Genomic DNA, 23,593 nt, shown 5'->3' with positions numbered 1-23,593 from the left:
TTTCGAGAGCCATGTAGAGTGACCCCTGACCCTGCTCCCCAGCTGGAGCGCCAGAGCGGGGCAAGCCCCAGGCCTCGCTCCACAGCAGGAGCTGGAGGGCCGGATTAAAACGGCTGGCAAGCCAGATGCGGCCCATGGGCCGTAGTTTGCCCACCCCTGGATTAAAAGATCTGTCTTCTGTTCCCAGCTCTGCCACTTCTTCACCCTGGATACTTAACTTTGCTTCTGACCCTCAGTTCTGACATCATAGAATGGAGATGATAATACTAAGGCCTTGGCTACACTGGTGCTTTACAGCGCTGCAACTTTCTCGCTCAGGGGCATGAAAAAAACACCTCCCTGAGCGCAGCAAGTTACAGCGCTGTAAAGCGTCAGTATAAACAGTGCCCCAGCACTGGAAGCGCGGCTCCCAGCACTGCAAGCTAATCCCCACAGGGAGGTGGAGTACCTGCAGTGCTGTGAGAGCTCTCTCCCAGCGCTGGCGCTGCGACCACACTTGCACTTCAAAGCGCTGCCGTGGGAGCGCTCCCGCAGCACCGCTTTGGAGTTTTCAGTGTAGCCAAGCCCTAACCCACCTTAGCAAAGGAGTTGAGATTCGTATCTGAAAGGCACTATAGATAAGTGCAAAGTATTTATTCTTTATTATTCATCTTCTTCTGCTAATGTGCTGACTTGAACTATTTTAATTGTCCAAACAAAGAGAGATAAACAGTAAGCAAACAGCACAAATAGTGAAAAGTAAATTGTATTTTTTAAAATTATCTCAATTTTTTGTATTCCTTGATGCTGTAAGAAATATACGTAAGAACATTTTGGATTTTTCTTCCACCTTCAACATGTGAGATTTACCCTGGCAATGTCCCTTTAAATATTTAAACAGCAGTTCTTTAATATCAAAAAGTTGGTAAACCCTAAGCTGCATCTCTTGTACTGAAAATTTCATAACTGAAGAATGCCATAATTTGTTTTCATTCTCTTGAGAGATAGCAGCAGTACTCAGAGCTTCTTCAGGGAAATAAATCTAGAGCATTTTTTGAGAGTGTAGGTGACAGGACTAATGATAGCTTCATTTGAAAACACAGCCAGAATGTGTTGTCCATGGATGTCAGAGCAATGAACTAAGAATATAGTACAAAGTAGCTTTTGGAGTTCCCTTTTCTCCTCCCATCCCCGTACCACTTTTGGCTCAATCTTTCTGTATTGTAAAGGTATCAGAACTGCTTCTATAATGCATACATAGGTTAAGATGAGGTCTTTTTTCAGAGGAATATGATGGAAAAACTCTTAATTTTTCTTAGAGGTTTATGTTTGTTTTTTTTAAGATCACATATTTGAAGAAGTCCAAGAAAGGTATTTTCAGTATGGAATTTTGTTTACAGTATCTTACTTGTTGACAGCTGTTTCTTAAATAACTTTTGGTTAATTGGACTCCTTGTTTCATGTTCAATTCCCAATCCTTTCATTAGCAACACTTTTTATTCTAATCTGGGATGCACTGTTGTGCAATCTGAAAACCATTTTGTTGTGTGTTTACAGTGTGTTTTCAGTGTATGTAACTGCATGTCTAAAATTTGTTGACAATGAAAGATGCAACCATTTTGACTCCAGCTCAGAGAAGTGGGGGACTTTTTATATTAACTTGCTAGTAGAGGGCATGCATACATATGAGAGCTCTTCCTCTTTACTCTAAATGTTAGAACAGTCATGAGCAAGATTTTAGGTGGAGAGGTTGGAGGTTGACTGCCCTGTACCTTCTGTCATCATTCACACAAGGGTAAAGTGGGTGTAAAATCCAAAGGGCAGTGTTTAAAACTTGCTTTGCATTGGTGTAAATGACTCAGGGTTCAGACCACTGAAGAATCAGGCCCAGTTGTTGAAGAAGAGGATGCCTTTTTAACTAGCCTAATTAATGCTCACAGAAGGTGGTACGTTAACACTATTGGGAAAGGTAATCCTATGGCCACAGAGTGCGCAGCATGGTCAGCAGCAGTGTGATCTTTCCTTTGCCATCCTGTCAATGTACTACACTGTAGCCAATGTAATACCTGCAAGATAGCGCTCTTTCTGCCCTTAAGCCATCTGGTGAGACTACCAGCAAGAGTGCCTTTTGTGATGGGAATGCTTCACCAGGAGAAACTGAGCAGACCACGAACTCATTTTACCCAGGCTGCTGAATAGCCAATAGGGTTCAATGATTTTCAACCAATGACTTTAAGAGAAAACATTCTATGGTCTAAGATAAATTGTGAATGTCCAGCTGTTTCTAGGTTACTATTTGGGCACTGTAACAGGTTGGTTCATAGTTGGAGTCCAGCCAACCCTGATTACAGAATGTGTCACATCTGGGAGAGAGCAGGGTGATTGCCCTATAAATAGCAGCAGGAGGCTGTAATAAAGGGGGGAAGCACAGGAAAGTGTAGAGAGACACAGGGAGTGTGAAGGACTCCTGCGGGGAAGACCCTGAGACCAAGGGTATTTCTACACTGCAATAAAAAACCCATGGCTCTAAATCTTAGAGCCCAAGTCAGCTGACTCAGGCTCATGGGAGGAAGACCTGGGAGGACAGCTATAAGAAGAGACTGAGACAGAAGAAGAGCTCTGGCTGTGAGAGAAGACACCAGAGCTGAGTGTGGACTGTGGTGTGGGGATAGATTTTATTTTGGGACCCTGAGGATTATTAAGAACTGTGGTGGTTATTAAACCAGCCACAGGCTGAGGATGTTGTTATCTCCATGAAAGCCCATGTGAGGCTTGCAAGAGGGGCTTAAAGGGCCAAGGTGCTTGCAGAGTGACCTCTGACCACAACGGGGCCATCAGTAAGTGACCACCCTGGTACAGGCACATTAGTAACCTCATTATTGTAACAGAAGTAACCTCATTATTCTAACTACAAAGAAGATTGGAATGGAGGGAGAACCTGAATCGTATGCGAGTAGCAAATTTAAACGGTCATCTCCTCCACTGTTGTTTGAAATGTTGTATGTTCTTTTTCATTTTCACCTTAGAGGGCAGAAGGGCTGGGCTCACTTGTTTCCAGTTTGTACTGACATAAAGGAAGGAGCTGAGTCCCCAGCAATGGGGTGTCTGCTGGGGTGGAAGCTGAGTAGTAGAAAGTGGCTACAATTTTCCTTTTTTGGCAGGGCCTGCAGGATACCAACACCACACACCAAAAGTGCCTGGCACTGATTGGGTAGGGAGGCAGGAGGAGGTAGTGATTCAGATAATCCACAATACAGCCTCTACTTGTGAGCTTCCAATGGTGCTGCTGTGTGTAATCTATGTGAGATTACTACGGTGAAAACACTGCCTGATCTTCCCTCTTCTGATGCAAAGGTCTTCACTTGCACATGGGGGTACAATTTACACCCACTGCTACAAGGAGATGTAAAAACAGCTCCCTCTGTTTTTCTCTCAAGGCACCATTGTAGCCTGCCATGCTCTTTTTCAGAGGGACATTTCTGGTTAGTACTCAAAAATAACTTGTTCTTGCAGGAGTGGTGAGAGAAAGAGAGAGAGAAAGAGCTACAGAAGCACTGACACTGCAAAGACAAACTCGTGAACTCCACTGGTCTATAGGACTCGACTACTCCCAGTTCAAGTTCTAATCTTTGCTGAATACAAAATAAAACAGTTTTATAGATTTGGATGATGGAATAGTTGGGTTAGGAGAGCAGAGGAATGGATCAAAACAAATTTCAGAGGGAGAGGTGTTTCTAATCTCTCATCACAGAAACATATGTTACTCTCCAGCCTACTGATAACCAACTGCAATCTCAAAGCATAAAGAAAATAACTGGATATCAAGTATCACTTCAGTTACCCAATATGTCTGAAGTAAATCTCATATAGGTTAAAATGAAGAACCAGGTCTTTTTTAAATGTTGAAAACAATTGTAACATAAAGAAGAGAAGAATGTATAGGTAGAGTATGTTTGAGTCGTGGTAACTGACATATTGGCTCAAAATGAGTGTATCCTGTAGCTGTTTTAGATTCCTGATACACTGTTGCACCTCCATAGGTTGCATTCTGCTTTTGGATTTGATGGGACTGTAACAGATCAGCATACACCAAATCTTGTTTTTACGATAAAAATAGAATATACTCTTTAAACTCACTGAACTTTTAAAGGTAGCTTGGCAATGTGTAATATAAATCTTTAAATCCCACTTTTTGAAAAATGAAGGCAGCATGTATCTCTTTTCCTTGGATGACTTTTGAAAACATGCTACTGCACAAACCAACCTTGAACTTGACAGGGCTAAAATTCCTTTAAAATAACTAGGATGGTATGCATTACAAGACAAATCCTTCGTACTCGGTATTGCAAAATGTTCCACAGAGACAATAGATCATAATTAAGGACGCTTTTAAGAGAAGATTAAAGAGGGGAAACAATTCTCTGTCTCAGAAGAAGGGAGGGAGACAGAGTTCCAAATGGACTGAAATGCTACAATGTGTTACTTCCAACTGCGAAGAGCCAAATACAGGCAGAGAATAGTTGGGTAGGTTTCAGTCTGTCTGTGGAGAATTTTGAAAGTGCCATTGTTTCAAACCCTGTTCAACTATTTTCTTCCGGCAGGCTTTGGGAACTATCACTGCAGTGCCCATTAAAGTTCCTCAGGTCAGCTCCTTGCAGAGGTTGGCAGGACAAGGACCAGCAGTGCTACCTCAGGTAACAATACTATTTCAATTTTTTGTGTGGAATTATTTGAACTGAATTCCAAATCTGATATTTAATTAGTCTTTTATATGCCTCTTTGGTGTCCAGCCCTGTCACAGCTAGCGCACGCAGTTGACTGAATAAAAACTAACGGCTTGAACCTGTAAATTACTGAACATCTTGGCTTCAGTGCTAGTTAAGCAACATGGTTGTGATTTTCCCAATCTGGAAAAAAACAAACCACTAGGTTTTCTTCTAGGAGTGTGTGATTATTGTTGGGGAAGGAGGAACACTGGGGTGAAAACAGTGAAAGACCCCATGTCATGGTCTAATTCCCCACTCTGAACCTTAGCGTCCAAAAGATGGGGTACCAGCATGAATTCCTCTAAGCTCAATTACCAGCTTAGAACCTGTAGCGCTGCCACCAACCAGGAATTCCAGTGCCTGGTACACTCTGGTCCCCACAAAACCTTGCCCGGGGACCCCCAAGACCCAGACCCTCTGGATCTTAACACAAGGAAAGTAAACCCTTTCCCTCACCGTTGCCTCTCCGAGGCTTCCCCTCCCTGGGTTACCCTGGAAGATCACTGTGATTCAAACTCCTTGAATCTTGAAATAGAGAGGAAAATGCACCTTCCCCCCTCCTCTCTCCCCCTCCCAGACTCTCCCTGAGAGAGACAGTAATCCTAACACAGAGAGAAATTAGCCTCTTTCTCCCCCTTCCCTCCTTTCTCCCCATCAGTTCCCTGGTGGATCCAGACCCCGTCCCCTGGGGTCTCACAGCAGAATAAAAAAAAACAATCAGGTTCTTAAACAAGAAACTTTTTATTAAAGAAAGAAAAAACAGTAAAAATTATCTTTGCAAATTTAAAAAAATGGAATAGGTACAGGGTCTTTTAGCTATAGACACTGGGAATACCCTCCCAGCCTAAGTATTCAAGTACAAATTAAAATCCTTTCAGCAAAATATAAATTTGAACTCCTTCCAACCAAATACACGTTTGCAAATAAAGAAAACAAACATAAGCCTAACTCGCTTTATCTACCTAGTACTCACTATTCTGAACTTATAAGAGCCTGTATCGGAGAGATTGGAGAGAAACCTGGTTGTACGTCTGGTCCCTCTGAGCCCCCAGAGTAAACAACAACCAAATTCTAACAGCACACACACAAACTTCCCTCTCTCAAGATTTGAAAGTATCCTGTCCTCTGATTGGTCCTCTGGTCAGATGACACCCAGGCTCCCTGTTCTTGTTAACCCTTTCCAGGCAAAAGAGATATGAAGCACTTTTGTTCTATTAACTCTTACTTATCTGTTTATGACACTCCAAGAAAACTACTAAGTATTTTATGAAATGGAATAGCAAAATGAGCAATAAATGTACTATACAAAATGAATCTCAAACCTGAAAAGGTCCTTAGATTGTCCTAAATGAAAAGCTTACAACTCTGTAAATAAAACAAAGGATCAGGGCCTGATTTCCTAGGGGCACTGGCATTCTAGAGGTATCTTACCTCTCTAAAACTGTGTGCAATATGAAGGTCAGCTGTAGGCAGGGGAAAAGGGGGAGCGCTGAAGATGCTGTCCCTAGGGGCGCATAAGGTGTAAATCTGGCTCTGCAAAGGATGCAACTAGAGAGATTCCCAGTCTATGAACTAGTTAGGCCTGTTGTTTCTGGCCTTAGAGACCCATACACTTAAAGCAAGTAAATTAGTTAATCGAACCTTGATTCCCCTTCCCTGCCCTCTCTTCCCCCCCACCCCCGCAACTTTCTGTCATTTTAACTGGTTGACTTGTGACACAGTTCATCTCCTTCACAAAAAAGGTTTGAAGTAGAGATCCAGATCTTCTGTTTAATATTCTAGAATAGAAGGATGAAACAGGATTAAATTTACATCAGTCACATTTCAGCCTCTTCTTCTGGTGCTGGGTTCAATCATGATCCAACCTATTTGGGAATCGGTCATGCTTGCTAAGTAGTAGGCAGGTTCCATAGTAGTTCGTGAATTGTTTTTTGATTTTTTTCCTTGTGTGGTTTGAGTTCATTCTTACGTCTGATAGTATTCTTCAGCCTGTTGATCAGTCATGTCCTTCTGAAACCTTCAGTTGCTTTTAGTAAGTTTTTTTTTACTAAGTTTAGTGCCTCTCTTTAAAATCTGTCATTGTGTAAGATGCTTGTTTTATTTGTGTAAAATGCTTGCTTTATTTTGATGAAATTCCTCTTCATGCTCATTGGAAATTTCAGCATACCTTACGGTAGTTGGATGCAAATTCAGATATTCGTTCTCAGGTGTCATTATGAAGCTGCTGCAGTAAGTCACATTTTCAGACAATCAACTAAGAGGCTATGGGTGGCAGCAAGATTTTTGAATTTTCACAGTGTGCTTTCCTTTCTCTTAAATAGTGTACAGAACACACAGGTTTAGAATGATTGCACCTGAAATTCTTTCCTATTCTTAATTGTATTTGTGTTGTCTGAGCAAATGGCAAAGACCTCCATTGTATGTCATCTTCAGCAAGTTTCTCACAATACTCAGTGGCTTTCTTTTCAGATACAGAGTTAACGGCAGTAAGTGGAAATGCATTTTTCCGTCTGTAGCCATTAGCAAGTCATTTCTCATGTCTGAGCAATCACCTAATATTAATGTCAGTGTTGGTTCTTTTAATTCTTTTATATTGTTTCTTCACATGCATTTAGTAGTAGACCTGTGAATTAAAATGTCTCTGGAGGAGTACATTGAGGAAAAAGCACTTCAATTATTTCTTTTCACTGTTCAGTTTGTGGAAGGCATAAAAGAAGGTTATAGTTTCCTTATCAAGTTCAAGTTTGCTTTTCAGTTTTATGGCGTAATCACATATTCATTTTTGGGGTATCAAAGATGAACAGAGCTGCTGTTCATGAAAGAAGATGTTGAAGAGCTGCTGGAAAACCTGTAACAGGGTCTTAAAGTAATATTAAGATGACAGTGATGGCATCATAGATGTCGCACTCCTACGGTCATCAGTGTTCTGTTCTTCTTATGTAGACAAACTGTCATTCAGTTCTACATTTGATCTTGAAGAATTAGAGAAAGCTGATTTTCTGCACTTTTCTAAGAGGAGCACGAATCCTTTATATCTTGTTACTTAACAATTCTTGACAATATTAACAGTTTACTTTTGAAGAATTATCAGTTTTCATTACTTCAGTCCATTCAGTTATATGTTTTCTACCACTGCTTTTGACTTCAGGCATGTTGAGTCAGACATTCATACATTGTAGTTCAATGATTATAAAATACCAATCACTTATTCTTCAGTATTAATCATCAGTTTTCACACTTACTATAGTTAGAATGAGAAACAGCCACATAGTGAATTCATCATTGTGAAAACTAAAGAATGAAAGTGAAGATGAGCTAGCCAGTCTGTATAGAAACACATTATCAGATTCCCTACTCACCTTTCAACAGTTTCTAATTCTCCTTCTTCAAGCCGTGCCCTTCTATCCAGCCAGCAACAATTTTGCCCATTGCCCACCCTCCCTGGGCTTATAGACAGTTCCATAACTTTGATTGTTTCCTAACCATCATAAAAATAACCTTGACATTCTCAAAACTTCCCTTTTCATTCACAAGTAGAAAGATTAGACTGGGGTAGTCAATACTATAAGTTCATTGTACAATACAAACAATTTTTTTTCTTTAGGCCTTCACTAACACTAAAAGCAAGCCTCTTTAACAGAGCTCTTATATTTTGCTTTTGTTACAGACAAGTGTGGAAGTTCCTCATAATTTAGGATGTCAGCGAATTTCATACCCCCTTCACCACCTTATTCTTCATTTCATATCTTGTTTGGGGTTTCCAGTTGAATGAAATGCACTCCTTCATTAAACTGCACTCTTTGTTCTCTTCTAGAAACACAGGTTGGGTTTATTTAAAACAAAATACAAAAAAAAAATCTTTTTCTTGTGTATCTTTACAAGCACCTAGCACAGTGGAGTCCCTGAGTGCATGGGCAGCGCATATTAGAGGCTTGGGAAGGCTAAGACTCCCTAAAATAAAAAAAGCTGCCCAGGCAGGGGGCAAAGGCTGGATGCGGGTCACCTCCCTTTGGAGGTCTGCTGCCCCACCACCTTTGCACCTGGGAAGTAGGAGACCTGGGCACTCCCTAGAAGTTGGAGGGTCATCGACTCCTGGACTGTGGCCCCGAACCCTGATTCACACCGTCCCTTGAGGTCCAGCCTCCACTCCACCTCTTCCCATCCCCACTCTGCCTCTTCCCCTGAGGGCCTTCCCACTGCTCACTTCTCTCTGCTCACAGTCCCCACACCCATCTCTTGCCCTTAAGGCAGGAAAAAAGTGATTGGGCAAGCAATCGGGGAGGAGGAAGAAGTGGGCAGAGAGGAGGAAGCAGTGGGCAGGGCCTCGGCGGAAGAGACAGAGTGGGAGCAGGAAGAGGCAGAGAGAAGGTGGGGCCTCAGGAAGAGTCTGGGAGGGACCTGGGATGGAGTGTGGGTGGGGCCATAGGGAGATGGGAGTGTTGGGGCCATGGGAGGAAGGGCCACAGTCCAAGTGCTGGTGGCTCCCCACTCTGTGGAGCTTCTGACACTCATGGGAGTAGCCTCCCCAACTGAAAAACTCATGCTCTGCCTATGGTTCCTGTGTGTCCCTACAATACAAATAATAATCTGGTAATTTTACAGTCATTTAAGTGACAATTAAAGAAGTACTGTATCCAACTAAAATGAAGTGTGAGCAGTCTTACAAGGTGATATACTCCCTCAAATAAACATTTAAATAATGGTAGGGACACTAAAATCAAACCTCCAGTTTTGTTTTATTTTTCAGTTAAAATAAATTTGGGCCCAATCCACTCCTATTCAAATAAATTGAAAAACTCTCATTAATCTGAGTGGGAGCTGAATCAGACTCTGAGATTAATGTCCTGTTTCATTGACCTCTTTTTCCACCTCCTAGTTGAAGGCAGGGATTGGGAGTGCTTTGCTCATAACATCTGTGGTAGAACAGTGCAGACAGTATCCCAGCAAAGGCCTACAGTGCTCTATGATTAAGATTAGTGGAGGTGGAGAAACAAGTACACACATACTTCAGATAAATTCTGTGTGTATTTTTCTTATTGCTATGAATGACTGTTGCTGCCTTGCATTTTATATGAATTGTGTCTGATATGTGAGTTTAATATGTATATTTTAGTATGGGCTTGCCTATCGTTCAATTGAAAGTTCCTTGTGGCAGGAACTGTCTTGTTATGTGTTTATATGGTGTCCAGCACAATGTAATCTTGGTCTGTGATTGGGTTCCCTAGCCTGCTGCAGTACAGATAATATCACATTGCTAACACTGGTGCAGCTCCAGTAGTAGTTAATATAGACAAGGTTGCAGTGACCTCTAGCTCGTTTGTCACCGTGTCATCTAGACCTTCTTTGAGCAGAGGCAGACAACACAGTGGTAAAAATGCTCATAGCTGAAGAAGCCCTACATATTCTAGCCCTCCCAGTGGTAGCAGCTGTTGGAAATCTTAGTGAAAACATGTCTAGTGTAGTCATAGCCCAAGGTAGGAGATGGGGCTGTAGAGAAGAGAAAATGTTACAGATTAGTGTGTGTAAGGGCTCTCTTTGTTTGCATAATAATGAACTCTTTCAAGAGGTCTGAGAAAAAACTCACTGCAGTAATTAATTTTAAGCATAATGTTTGAGCGATGAACATAAACAGTAGAAAGAGTGGAAAAATATTTAAATACCAATTCAAATCAGAATTCAAGAAAACTTTGAAACAGGAAAGGAAACCAAAAGAAATACTTGTTACATAAAATGTTAAATTTACTTGTGCCACTGTTTGAATCAAAGTGTGATATAATTGAATTGGGTAAAATCATCATTAGAAATTCAAAGGAGAAAAGGACTAGAATCCTATGAGGGGATTGCATACAGCTTTCTGGGACATAACTCTCTCTGTAGTTCCAGAGAGACTTGCTGGAATTCTAGTGGAGAGTGAGATGCCTTATCTAACTTCAAGTAACTTAATCAGTATGGCGTAGAACAGTGGCTTGCTCAATCTTTCCAGACTGCTGTACCACTTTCAGGAGTCTGATTTGTCTTGTGTACCCCACCTCACTTAACTTTCACCTCACTTAAAAACTACTTGCTTATAAAAAAAAAAATACAAAAGTGTCACAGCACAATATTACAGAAAAATTGCTTTCTTATTTTTACTGTATAATTACAAATATCAACTGGAATATAAATATTGTATTTACATTTCAGTGTATAGTATATAGAGCAGTATAAACAAGTCATTGTCCGTATGAAATTCTAGTTTGTACCGACTTTGCTAGTGCTTTTTATGTAGACTGTTGTAAAACTAGACAAATATCTAGATGAGTTGTACCCCCAGGGAGACCTCTGCATAACCCCTGGGGTACGTTTACCCCTAGTTGAGAACCACCAGTGTAGAACTAAACTTAGAACCATGCTGTAGTATTTAATATTCACTAATTTTGTGCGTGCAGAAAACATGGAAGCATATTGTTCTTGCAGCCACAAGCTTGGCTGAAGTCCAATTGAAAATGTAGCCCTTAATAAATATGAATGTTAATGCACCTAGAAGACTGGATACACAGTTTTTTAAAGAATTGAAGGAAACCACAGAAAAGTGCCTCAGCAAGAAGGGAGCTGACTTATAACACTGAGGCCTGGTCTACACTACGCGTTTAAACCAATTTTAGCAGCGTTAAACCGATTTAACGCCGCACTCGTCCACACTACGAGGCCCTTTATATCGATATAAAGGGCTCTTTACATCGGTTTCTGTACTCCTCCCCGACGAGAGGAGTATCGCTAAAATCGATATTACCATATCGGATTAGGGTTAGTGTGGCCGCAAATCGACATATTGGCCTCCGGGCAGTATCCCTCAATGCACCACTGTGACCGCTCTGGACAGCAGTCTGAACTCGGATGCACTGGCCAGGTATACAGGAAAAGCCCCGCAAACTTTTAAATTTCATTTCCTGTTTGACCAGTGTGGAGCTGTGATCAGCACAGGTGACCACACAGAGCTCATCAGCACAGGTAGCAATGCAGTCTCCTGAGAATCAAAAAGAGCTCCAGCATGGACCGCACGGGAGGTACTGGATCTGATCGCTATATGGGGAGAGGATTCAGTGCTAACAGAACTCGGTTCCAAAAGATGAAATGAAAAAATATTTGAAAAAATTTCCAAGGCTATGATGGCCAAAGGCCACACCAGGGACTCAGTGCAGTGCAGAGTGAAAGTTAAGGAGCTCAGACAAGCCTACCAGAAAACCAAAGCAGCAAACGGAAGGTCTGGGTCAGGGCCGAAAACATGCCGCTTCTATGCTGAACTGCATGCAATTTTAGGGGGCTGCGCCACCACTACCCCACCCCTGTCCGTGGATTCCGAGATGGGGGTTGTAATCTCAACCATGGCTGAGGATTCTGCGGAGGGGGAAGATGAGGAGAAGGAAGAGGAGGGAGGATGAGCTTGCAGAGAGCACACAGCACTCCATTCTCCCCAACAGCCAGGAGCTTTTTGTGACTCAGACAGAATTACCCTCCCAGCCCTCCCAAGCCACTAGCCCAGACAGAAGCCATGGAAGCGACCTCTGGTGAGTGTACCTTTGTAAATATAAAACATGGTTTAAAAGCAAGCGTTTTTAATGATTGATTTGCCACGAGGGCTTGGGATGCATTCGCGGCCAGTAAAGTTACTGGAAAAGTTTGTTAACATGTCTGGGGATGGAGCGGAAATCCTCCAGGGACATCTCCATGAAGCGCTCCTGGAGGTACTCCAAAAGCCTTTGCAGAAGGTTTCTGGGCAAGGCAGCCTTGTTCCGTCCACCATGGTAGGACACTTTACCACGCCATGCATGTAGCAAGTAATCGGGTATCATTGCATGACAAAGCATAGCTGCGTATGGTCCCGGTGATTGCTGGCATTCAAGAAACATCTGTTCTTTATCTCGCTCTGTTATCCTCAGCAGAGTGATATCGTTCATGGTAACCTGGTTGAAATTCAGGAATTTAATTAAGGGGACAGAGATGGCCATTTTCCTACTGGGCTGTTGCTTAAAAGAAATCCTTCCTTGCACGTAGCCAAGCGGGGGGAGGGGAGGAAGGATAGCGCTAAGCTTTTTTGCGTTTGGCTAGCAGGAATCGTCCCAGCTCCCAGCCACACGGTAGGGGGCAGAAAGGGGGGTGATTAGCAGTGATCTTCCATGATACCAGCCATGCGGTGGGGGGAGGGGTAAAGCAATCATCCTAGAGAATTGGATGGGGGGGGGTTGGCTTCTGCTGCTGCATGTTAACAGGAAAGAAGCATCAGAGGGCACTGTGTATATGAAGGCTGGAGAAGCCGAAAGACAATGGCTTACCATGGCCGCATGCAAGCTGAATTCTGATGCCCAGACTTGCATCTGTGAGATCTGTAACACCAGAGCCGCAGGCACTCAACATTAAGATGCAAAATGCGACCTTGTAGTGAAATCACATGTGCTATGTAAGGTGAATAGTGTTGTTCACTGTGAAAGAGTTTAACCATTGTTCTGTAAAATGTATCTTTTTAAATACTTTTCTCCCTTTTTTCCCTCCCTCATGCAGCTGCACATTTTTCAAGCCTCCCTACTCCATCCCGAAGGCTCTCTCAGATAAGGCGGAGGAAAAAGAAGACGCGAGACGAAATGTTCTCGGAAATCATGGAAGTAACCCGCAATGAAAGAGCTTATCTGAATGAGTGGGAGGACGTGGTAGCAAAGTACAGGAAAGATGCCAGTGAACATGAGGACAGGAGAGACCAACGTGAGGATAGGAGGGACGAACGTGAGGATAGGAGAGTCGCTCGAGATGAGAGGTGGCGACAGGAAGATCAGAGGTATAGGCAGGAAGATCAGCAGTGGCGGGATGCAACGCTGGAGCTGCTGCGTGATCAAACTGATATCCTCCGACATCTGGTGGATCTTCAGGAAGAGCAGTAGGGTCACAGGGTGCCGCTGCAGCCCCTGTATAACCACCCTCACCACTCACCATGTTCCATATCTTCCTCACCCAGACATGTAAGAATGCATGGGGGAAGGCTTCGTGCACCTGCCCACTCCACCCCAGTGGACAGTCCAACCAAAAGGCTGTCATTACATTGAAATGTATTTAATGGCCTTTTCCTTCCCTCCTATGCTCCTTCCAAACCACACCCGGGATACCTTGTCAGTTCTCTGCCTCTTTTTATAATTACTTTTTAATAACGAATACATGATTTTTAAACGATAGAGATTTTATTTCCTTAAGCAAGCTGTAATCGAAGGGGGAGGGTGGGTTGCTTACAGGGAATGACTTTTAATAAAGAATACATGATTTTTAAACTATAGTGACCTTATTTCCTTAAGCAAGCTGTAATCGAAGGGGGAGGGTGGGTTGCTTACAAGGAAGGAGTCAATAAAGGGGGGGCATTCATGAAGGGGAAACAAACACAGCAGTCACACCGTACCCTGGCCCGTGATTAAACTCGTTTTCAAAGCTGCTCTGATGCGCACCACTTCCTAGTGTGCTCTTCTAATCGCCCTGGTGTCTGGCTGCGCGTAATCAGCGGCCAGGTGATTTGCCTCAGCCTCCCACCCCGCCATAAAGGTCTCTCCCTTACTCTCACAGAGATTGTGGAGCACACAGCAAGCAGCAATAACAAAGGGGACATTGGTTTGGCTGAGGTCTTAGCGAGTCAGTAATGTGCGCCAGCGCGCCCTTAAACAGCCAAATGCACATTCTACCACCATCCTGCACTTGCTCAGCCTGTAGTTGAACAGCTCCTGACCACTGTCCAGGCTGCCTGTGTATGGCTTCATGAGCCATGGCATCAAGGGGTAGGCTGGGTCCCCCAGGATAACTACAGGCATTTCAACATCCCCAACTGTTGTTTTCTGGTCTGGGAAGTAATTCCCTTGCTGCAGCAGTTTAAACAGAGCAATGCTTCTGAAGACACGAGTGTCATGAACCCTTCCTGGCCATCCCACGTGGATGTTGGTGAAATGTCCCTTGTGATCCACCAGTGCTTGCAGCACCATTGAAAAGTACCCCTTGCGGTTTATGCACTGGGTGCCCTGGTGCTCCGGTGCCAAGATAGGGATATGGGTTCCATCTATCGCCCTGCCACAGTTAGGGAATCCCATTGCAGCAAAGCCATCCACTATGACCTGCACGTTTCCCAGAGTCACAGCCTTTCGTTGCAGCAGCTTAATGATTGCTTTGGCTACTTGCATCACAGCAGCCCCCACAGTAGATTTTCCCACTCCAAATTGATTCCCGACTGACTGGTAGCTGTCTGGTGTTGCAAGCTTCCAGAGGGCTATTGCCACTCGCTTCTCCACTGTGAGGGCTGCTCTCATCTTAGTATTATGGCGTTTCAGGGCAGGGGAAAGCAAGTCACAAAGTTCCATGAAAGTGCCCTTACGCATGCGGAATTTCGCAGCCACTGGGAATCGTCCCACACCCGCAAAACTATGCGATCCCACCAGTCTGTGCTTGTTTCCCAGGCCCAAAATTGGCGTTCAATGGCTAGAACCTGCCCCTTTACCAGCAGGATCTCCAAAGCGCAGGGGCCTGCGGTTTGAGATAATTCTGTATCCATGTCCTCATCACTCTCATCGCCGCGCTGCCGTAGCCGCCGCCGCCGCCTCCTCACCTGGCTTTGCAGGTCTTGGTTCAGCATAGGCTGCACGAGAATGCGCGAGGTGTTTACAACGTCCACGATTGCAGTATTGATCTGAGCAGGGTCCATGCTTGCTGTGCTATGGAGTTTGCACAGTTCACCCAGGAAAATAGGCGCGAAATGGTTGTCTGCTGCTTTCACAAAGGGAGGGGTGAGGCTGTACCCAGAACCACCCGCGACAATGATTTTTGCCCCATCAGGCACTGGGCTCTCAACCCAGAATTCCAAAGGGCGGGGGAGACTGCAGGAACTGTGGGATAGCTATGGGATAGCTACCCACAGTGCAATGCTCCAGAAATCGACGCTAGCCTCGGACCATGGACGCACACCGTTGAATTAATGTGCTTAGTGTGGCCGCGTGCACTCGACTTTATACAATGTTTTATAAAACTGGTTTATGTAAAATTGGAATAATCCCGTAGTGTAGACGTACCCTGTAGGATGTAGAATTAGGGGTATTGATGTGGGCATACAGTAAATGACCTGTTTTGATCAAATTCTGCCCTCACATGACATATGCGTGGCTCAATGAGGGCCTTCCTATGCATTCAAAGACAGAATCTGTCCCTCAGGAAGAAAATAGCAGAAATCCCTGTTAACCTCAGTCCCTAGTCAATCACCCTTGGAATGACATTGATTTTAGTTTGCAGCTGTAATAGCAGTTGTCTACTTTACAAAAGACAAACAGCAATCTAAAACATCAACAAAATTCAGCACAAACAGGAAAAAATGACAATACCAAGCCAAATAATGTAGGCAGTACAATTGGATAGAAAATGTACACTTCATTAACAAAAATCTTGGAATGTTCATATGAAAATATAGTTTTGTGTGCAAAAGACATATAAAAGCGTTTTTAAAGACAGGACTCCCACCTGCCTTCATTGTACCAGCCGACTGCCTAGTCACAAAAAAAGTAGTGGCAGCAAGTTTTAGCATGAAAGTTATCAGCAGTGCTGATTCAGCACCAGCTCAATTTCATTAGCAGTGACTAAGGTTGAGGGTGCTCCTAGAGAAGGAAAACTAAATCAAATAGCTCTGCCTTAGAAATTAAACAGAGGTATTGTATCAGTACCCCTTTTCACTACAGGAAAGTTATTAGTTAGTAGCAAAATGGGAAATCAAACCCATATGGTAATACAATCCACAGTGTTGAACCACTCCCCAAATTGGATTGGAGTGGGAGCATGGGAGAGAAAGATTGCTTGCCCCTTCATGAGATAGAGTGGGGCACTTGATATTGTTCTGCAGTGACCTCTGCAGCCAATGTATCATCAGTGGCATTGATGGACTCTAAGGAGAGTCCCACCAGCCTTCTAGCAAGAAAATCGGTCACTCCCATATTGGGAGTGAACAGTCATTAAACTGAGGGGTTTTTCATTGTCCCTTGAAGCATGCAGAATAACTGCTCTTCCCTGCCACCACCACCAGAAAAGAAAAAAATATGTTTGGTTCTGTGGTCACATGCACTTACATGTGTGACTGAAAAATAAACTTTAAGTTAGGGAATTCTGATCAGATTGTTTATGTTGCTGTCATCTTAGACCAAGCTAAAGATCTCGAGGAGGATTTCTGGGAAGGAAATGCTTGTGTATAAAAACTAGTATGATGAGGACACTAAGATTTCAAGCTTTTGGGGAAACCCTGATTTTAGTGCATGCCAGGCTCTTGTAAATTCATGCAGAACCTTCCTTGTGTGAAACTTCTGAATGTAAGGCTGTTGACTTAAAAAAAAAATAATGGAGCCAGATCATCAGCTGGTGTCAATGAATTGCAGCACCACTGAAGTTGCTAAAATTGTATCCCTTTTCTACAGCTAAGCATATGATTAGACCGTATTACATTAACTTTTATCAGACATTGCTAATGTTTTCTGGGGGAGTGTTATCCTCTAAAGCTCTTTAAGAATTGAAGAGCTCTGTCCTCTGCTAGAAGCACTTTTCCTCTGTGACATGAGAATTTTGCTAAGTCCATTTTGAGTCTGTTTTTAAGCTGAGTGCAAAGGTGAAGTGAAAATAAAGTGTGAATAACCTCCAAAAGCAGCCTGATATTGTGCAAGAGCCTGATATGAAGCTGAGTACCATCAATTCCATTTGAGATCAGTGGGAATTGAGTTGGCAATTCACAGGAGGTGCAGAGGATCTCACAGGATCAGACCTCTTGTTATTGCATGAAAAACAGCCAGCCACATACTGAATTCTCATGTCTGGGAACATCTGTTTGAAAAGTGCACTCTTCTGCCAGGTAGCGTGACAGGTACCTTGGATACGTGAATACTACCACCTAACATCAAGCATTTCTATTATTGTGGCACTACATAAATTCACTAACAACGTAGTATTTGAAATCATTATATACAAGAAAAGGGGTATCTCTTCTCCTATATGGTCCGAGTACTGGTAGTCACACACAATGTTTTGACAGCTTTCACGTATTAAATGAACAATGTTTTTCTTGGAAAAACACTAATTGCATTGTGTTCACCAGTTGCAACTGTTCCCTTCACAACATACATTCTATTTGTTGTTCTTTTTTTCTCTCCTTTTCTAAACTTCTTGGCTCCTTTCCTGTGATGCTTCCTGCAGTATGTATAAGGTGCCATCAAGTCTGTGTTAATGTTCAGCAGTAAATATATTTTTGAAACAGTTCATGTATTTAGCAACATATTCCCTACCCCTCACCTCTGTCTTCCTCCAATTCCCACTTTGTTGACTGTCAGTTGCCATAAAAACGTTGTACCCTTCAGAATATTGCTGCTCTGATTACTTAATTGTTCTGGCTTCCGTCGCCAGAATTTAAACTGCAAATTTTCAGGGTTGCCAAGGAATTTACACTAATCTTGTTCTCCATGTTTTTTCTTCCTGGTTGACAGTGGTAGTTTTACAATAATACAGTAGCAGTTTGTTTTTATGTGAAAGTTTAATAGAAATCTTTTAATCCTTTAGCGTAGCTGTTGAGTAGTGGTTTTACTTAGGAGATTAGCTTCAAAGGGTGGCATTTGATGGAGAGTCAGAGCAGTGTAGGGCGAAAAGAGTTTTGTGTGTGGAGTTCTGTAGAGAGTTGTGTCATATTACCTGTTGGATTGAGTAGCTGTTTAATTTTATGTTGGTTTTGCACTGGTGCCAGGGATGCCCAGAGCTTTTGCATAGGCTGCCTTTTTATTGTAGAAATTAAAATAAATAAATACACTTTCACAGCATTAAATAATCTCGTCTAGGAATATGCAGGAGTCGGTGATTATGAAGACATGCAGTACCCCTATTTTATCACAAGGTGGCAGAAAATGTCCAATGTATACTTAACCGTAGTCTTGCAGAATAACAGATATTTCAACATGGTGAACCATATAGGAAATATTTTTCTTTGGACAATTCATTCCTTTTAATTATTTGTGCAGAGAGGTTTTGTTATGTAGCAAAGTGATATAGATTTGTACATTTTGCACACAAAGTGTTTAATAGATATGTTGTACTGTAGATAATATATGATATTAAGTATTACCCTTAATAGAATAACCAATGTATATATTATGGCCATTTTTATATTTACTTTTTATTAGGTTTTTGGTTAATATACAGTAACAGATCTATAAAATGAAATTTAGAATGGCAGAAACAACAGACATTTCAGATATTAGTAAATGAAATGACATTTTGAGTAAATAAAACTACGGAGCTGGTTTTCTTCCAAACTTGATTTGTTTTATAAATCTCAATAAGATTTACACAAGCCAAATCTGAAGTCCTGTACTATATCTTGCTGTAGATATTTCCATTTTCTAATATGTATTGTATTAATTGACAAAACAATTTTCTATGATTCAAAGTGAGGTCATAATCCTCAGATATTAGACCTATGGGTCAGAGTTAAAGTTGAATTTTTTCAGCTATAACTGAAGTTCTTTTGAGTGCTCAGTTTCTCAACGGCAAAGTGTTTCATGAGTGCTAGTTTCTTACATAATTGTATTTCTGTAACTGTGACTCTGCCATGACACATGAGTAACCAGTCATTGAGCTACTCAGGACATAACACAGGAAATAAAAGGCATAATCTTGTAGTGAAAACATAAGAGGATAACCAGAAGATCTGGGTTATATAACAGCTTCTGTCAGCGTTTGTGCCTCAGTTTTCCCCATTGATAGAATGGGGATAATAGCTACTTTATAGCTTGCTGTCAGTGTTGTGGGGCCCAATTTGCAAAACACGTAGGCCAAGATGTTTTAAAATAGGAGTTTACCAGTAGGTTCCTAAGTCCATATATATAGGCAACTGCCTGACTTTCAAAAGTGTTGGTCAGCCAACAGCTCAGCACCTCTGCCTCTACATGGAGTTAGGACCTTGACTGTAAAGCTTGTATTTTTGAAAATCTTGGCCTTTGGACTTGTCTAAATTCTTTCATCTGAAGATGTCAAATTATATAAACCACAGAAAACAGAGGCAAGGCTCAGGGAAGATTTATGCCCTATTACATAACTAAATAAAAGTGTTCAGTAATGGGGAATCATAAAAATTAATTTGATGTCATATTTGGCACATAAGAAATAATATGAGTACCTAATGGATGGGGCACTGGAAAGGGAGTCTGTTCCTGGCTCTGCCACTGACCTGCTGAGTGACCTTGGGCAAGTCACTTCATCTCTCTGTGACTCTGTTTCCCTTCTTACCTTATGTTTGTCTTGCCTATTTAGATTGTAAGGTGTTCACAGCGCTATCATACCCTACTATATGTACAGTGCATAGGTCCTGATCACATTTGAAGCATCTAAGCGCTACCATAATACAAATAATTAATGAGCATAAGCAAAATATATGACTGCATGGGGCCTTGTGGGCACTCTTCATATCTTCTGCAAAGAGCATTGGGTATGCTCTCCTGCTTGAAACCTACAGAAGGATGTCCTGAAAGATCATGCAGGGTGTTCCAGTAAATCAAGACATTTTCATTTAACTGTTCTTTTAAACTCAAGACTGAAGATAATATCTTTGGAATGCCTCTTGTAAGCTAAGGTATAGTGACACAAACAGCTGTGTCCAATATATGTCTGTTATGAAATATCATTTTTATTTCATGGGATGGAAGGTGCAAGCAGTGACTGACAAAAAAACAGTGAGAGCCCCGTGTGTTTTATATGGCCATGTAATGAATGAGCTAAGGCTAAAGTTAACTTCCTGCATAGCAATTTAAATTTTTATATTTTGAACTCATACTTAACACATTGTTAAGTATGAGTCATGTTGACAGGATTGCATTAATTTTTCCAATGGAAGCAGCATATCACATTAGCTGAACACAGTCTTCTGAGACCTTCATTCCTAGTCTCCTTTGTAGAGTATGGGCTGCACCTTCTTCACAAACTTTGTCAGATTTTTTTCCCCTTCCTTTAGACGAGCCTCTGTTGCAATCCTCCTCAATTCCAGCCTCAAATTAGCCCTTTACTCATAATTGTAAAATATTAAGTTCAGTTTTTGTTTTGTGAACCTAAAAGAACAATCTTCGTGCTGTTAGAAACTGTGCACCTTTGAAACCTAAGTAAAGATCTTCATTTACTATTCTACCACAATATGACATGCTCAGATTTCACTGACTTGACTGTTCCTGTAGATGCATTCCCAGAACTCCCTTAATGATTCAGTTCCCCTCTTTAATTCATAGCAAGAATATAGTTTCTTTCAGCACAAGAAATTATGTCATTCTGGAATGTCCATGCCTTTGAAAAGCCTTTGGCCTATGTAAACAGAGTGTGACTTGAGTAGCATTTGTATGAATATCTGCTAATAAAAGTAAGGAATTTACTTTTGTCCTTTTATTCAGTGTTGCAGTGAGTTAAGGACTGGGAAATGACTCAGCTAGGCAGAATTTGGAATACATCTACAAATAAATGAATCACTTTCTACTTGGAATTGCTATGCAGTATTTTTAGACACCCTGCTACATTGCTAATGCAATGTGAAGTGCTGTTGGTAGAGTGTGTTTATATGATTTATTTGTTACTATGTTAGGTTTTGTCTAATAATTTCTAATTCTCTATTTATAGGTTAGGCCAAAGACCCTGATTCCAGACAGCCTTCCTATTTCCCCATGCAGAGACCAACCTTCCAAACAGCCTCCTACTTTCCAAAAGGCAACAGTAGTGAGCATCAAAAACCCTAGCCCTGCCCTCCCCACTGCCAATAATACTGTCAGCCATGTACAGACACCTAACAGCCAGTCACAAAGTGTAGCCGAGTCTACATCTATCTCATCACCTCTGAGCAGTGCAGGTGTGGCCTATGCTATTATATCAACCTCCCCCAACAATGCAACTCCTATCAGCACGAGCGCTACCGTCTCTGTGGTCAACGATAGCATTAAAGTGCAACCACTCCTCATTAGTGCCGACAGCAAGGTAGGTTTTGCAATTGCAGTGCATCTTTACATCAAGATCAACAATTATATTGCAGGTATAGGCAATATATTCCCAGTAGTTTGGAAAGCCCTTTATAGAGTGATGTCAACTGTTCCTTTTGAAGTGAATAATCAGAAAGCAGTGAGAAAAGTCTTAAGGGGACACATGAAAGATACTAGATGCTTATTAGTGTACCTACATTTTTTTCTGGTTGTCTGGGAAAGTAAGTGGATCATTGTGTAGCCTGGCATTTTTGGACCATTTGATCATCCTTCCTCTCAGTCCAATCATAATTAATGAAACTCTCAAACTCTCAGCTGACACAAATTTCCTATTGACTTTCCCTTCAATTAAAGAAGAATAATGTTAATTATAGAACCTGATTCTGTAGTCTTTTCAAATGTAGCACGCTGCAGGGCTATATAAAGTAGCCAGGTGTTCTCTTCTGCAATTCTGGAAGAAGTCCATAAGAGATGAGAGTTCAGGATTTCATAACTGATCAGCAGCTGAACTCCTAGAAAAAAAATCCAGTTATGAAATACCTGTTTACTTTTTGCACAGCTGCTAAGCTTTGAAATACAAGAATTGTGCATCTGTGACACCAGATTCTATTTGAATGAAGACTGGCATGTCCAAAAGACATTCAGTGTATTTCAGATAACACAGGTCCTGTTACTTTAGAACTTGTTGGCGAGACAAGGTCTAATACACTGACAGGAAAGAGCACAGAAGATAAGAAGACTTTTAAGTAAATACACAAAGTAGGCATCTTTGGTGTGATTCTCTAGCTAACATAGTTTATTTTTCTATTCCTAGAATCTGGTTACCAATAATAAAAAATTCTTCCCTGCGTAAGCACTTGAATTTTTTAAAATGAGTACCTGGAGATCGGATGTGTGATGACTAAGTAATATTAATTAAAAGTTAGGAATAAAATAGATTTTAAAAGCCTAATGTTCAAATCCAATAAACATTATCAGAAAGATGATCTTGGGAAGGTCTGTCATAATCCTTAGGAAATTTTTGGTAATAATATGAAGTCACATGGATAGTTTTGTGGTCAGTCATTTGTTCCTCAGTGTTTTTTAATGGCATCTGAGATACTGAATCTACAAAGTATAAGTCTGTTTTTTTGATTCTCAGAATGTCAGTGGTTCAGTGTGTTAACTAACACACCCACGTAAGTACCGTGAAGGGCTGTGTAACGCTTTCTTTATGGATGGTGCTGCACAAGAATGAATTGTAGTTCAGAAGGGATGTACATTTTACTGTATTTTTAGACAAATTGGAAACCTACCATAAAACATACTTTTTAGGATTCTGATCTCAGTTAGTCCAGTGCAAATCTGGAGTGACTTTGTTGATGTCAACAGAGTTACTCAAGATTTACCTCTGTGTAACAGGCCTGAGTGTACAGCATTTATATCTTTCTTGCTTGTATCTGGAATAAAATTAAATAAATAAATGAACGTAAAGCCTTTCAACACTTTCATACGTGGATGCCTACAGTTAGGTCCCTGAATCAGTGTCAGATACCTAAATAGAAGTGGCCTGATTTTCAGAGATGGAGGCACTTGCAGCTCCCTTTGGCTTCCATAAGGAGGTGGAGTGCCTCAGCTGTTGTGAAAACCAGGCTACTTCTCTTTAGGAAACCAAATATAGATTTAGGATGCTAATGTTAATCATCCAGGTTTGAAAATTTTGGCCTGTGACTTTTATTTATTGTCTGTTTAGCAGGTGCTTGACACCATCCTTCAATGAAGGATCGAGGTCAGGCACTCAACCGGGAAATCTGTTTTGTATAGTGAACTCTGCTCTCTTTATTTTGC

General features: G+C 41.7%; 2 protein-coding genes across 9 annotated transcripts in view; one reads left to right on the top strand and one right to left on the bottom strand.

Annotated features, from left to right (window-relative positions):
* Positions 1–23,593, bottom strand: part of UPK3A (uroplakin 3A) — an 897,123-nt gene that overhangs the window by 694,895 nt on the left and 178,635 nt on the right. The gene's annotated exons all lie outside the window — the stretch shown is intronic.
* Positions 1–23,593, top strand: part of PHF21B (PHD finger protein 21B) — a 244,166-nt gene that overhangs the window by 179,363 nt on the left and 41,210 nt on the right. For all 8 annotated transcript variants that reach the window (XR_007769592.1, XM_050924809.1, XM_050924790.1 and 5 more), the window contains 2 exons: positions 4,581–4,673; positions 21,414–21,764. Coding sequence is in view for 7 of the 8 variants with exons in the window: in XM_050924809.1 (XP_050780766.1) it covers positions 4,581–4,673; positions 21,414–21,764 (444 nt within the window). In the remaining variant the exon portion in view is untranslated. The remainder of the gene's footprint in view (positions 1–4,580; positions 4,674–21,413; positions 21,765–23,593) is intronic.

This window comes from Gopherus flavomarginatus, chromosome 1 (assembly GCF_025201925.1).
Source record: "Gopherus flavomarginatus isolate rGopFla2 chromosome 1, rGopFla2.mat.asm, whole genome shotgun sequence".
NCBI lineage: Eukaryota > Metazoa > Chordata > Testudines > Testudinidae > Gopherus > Gopherus flavomarginatus.
The sequence above is the reverse complement of the archived record's forward strand: the minus strand, read 5'-3'. Positions and strand labels throughout refer to the sequence as shown.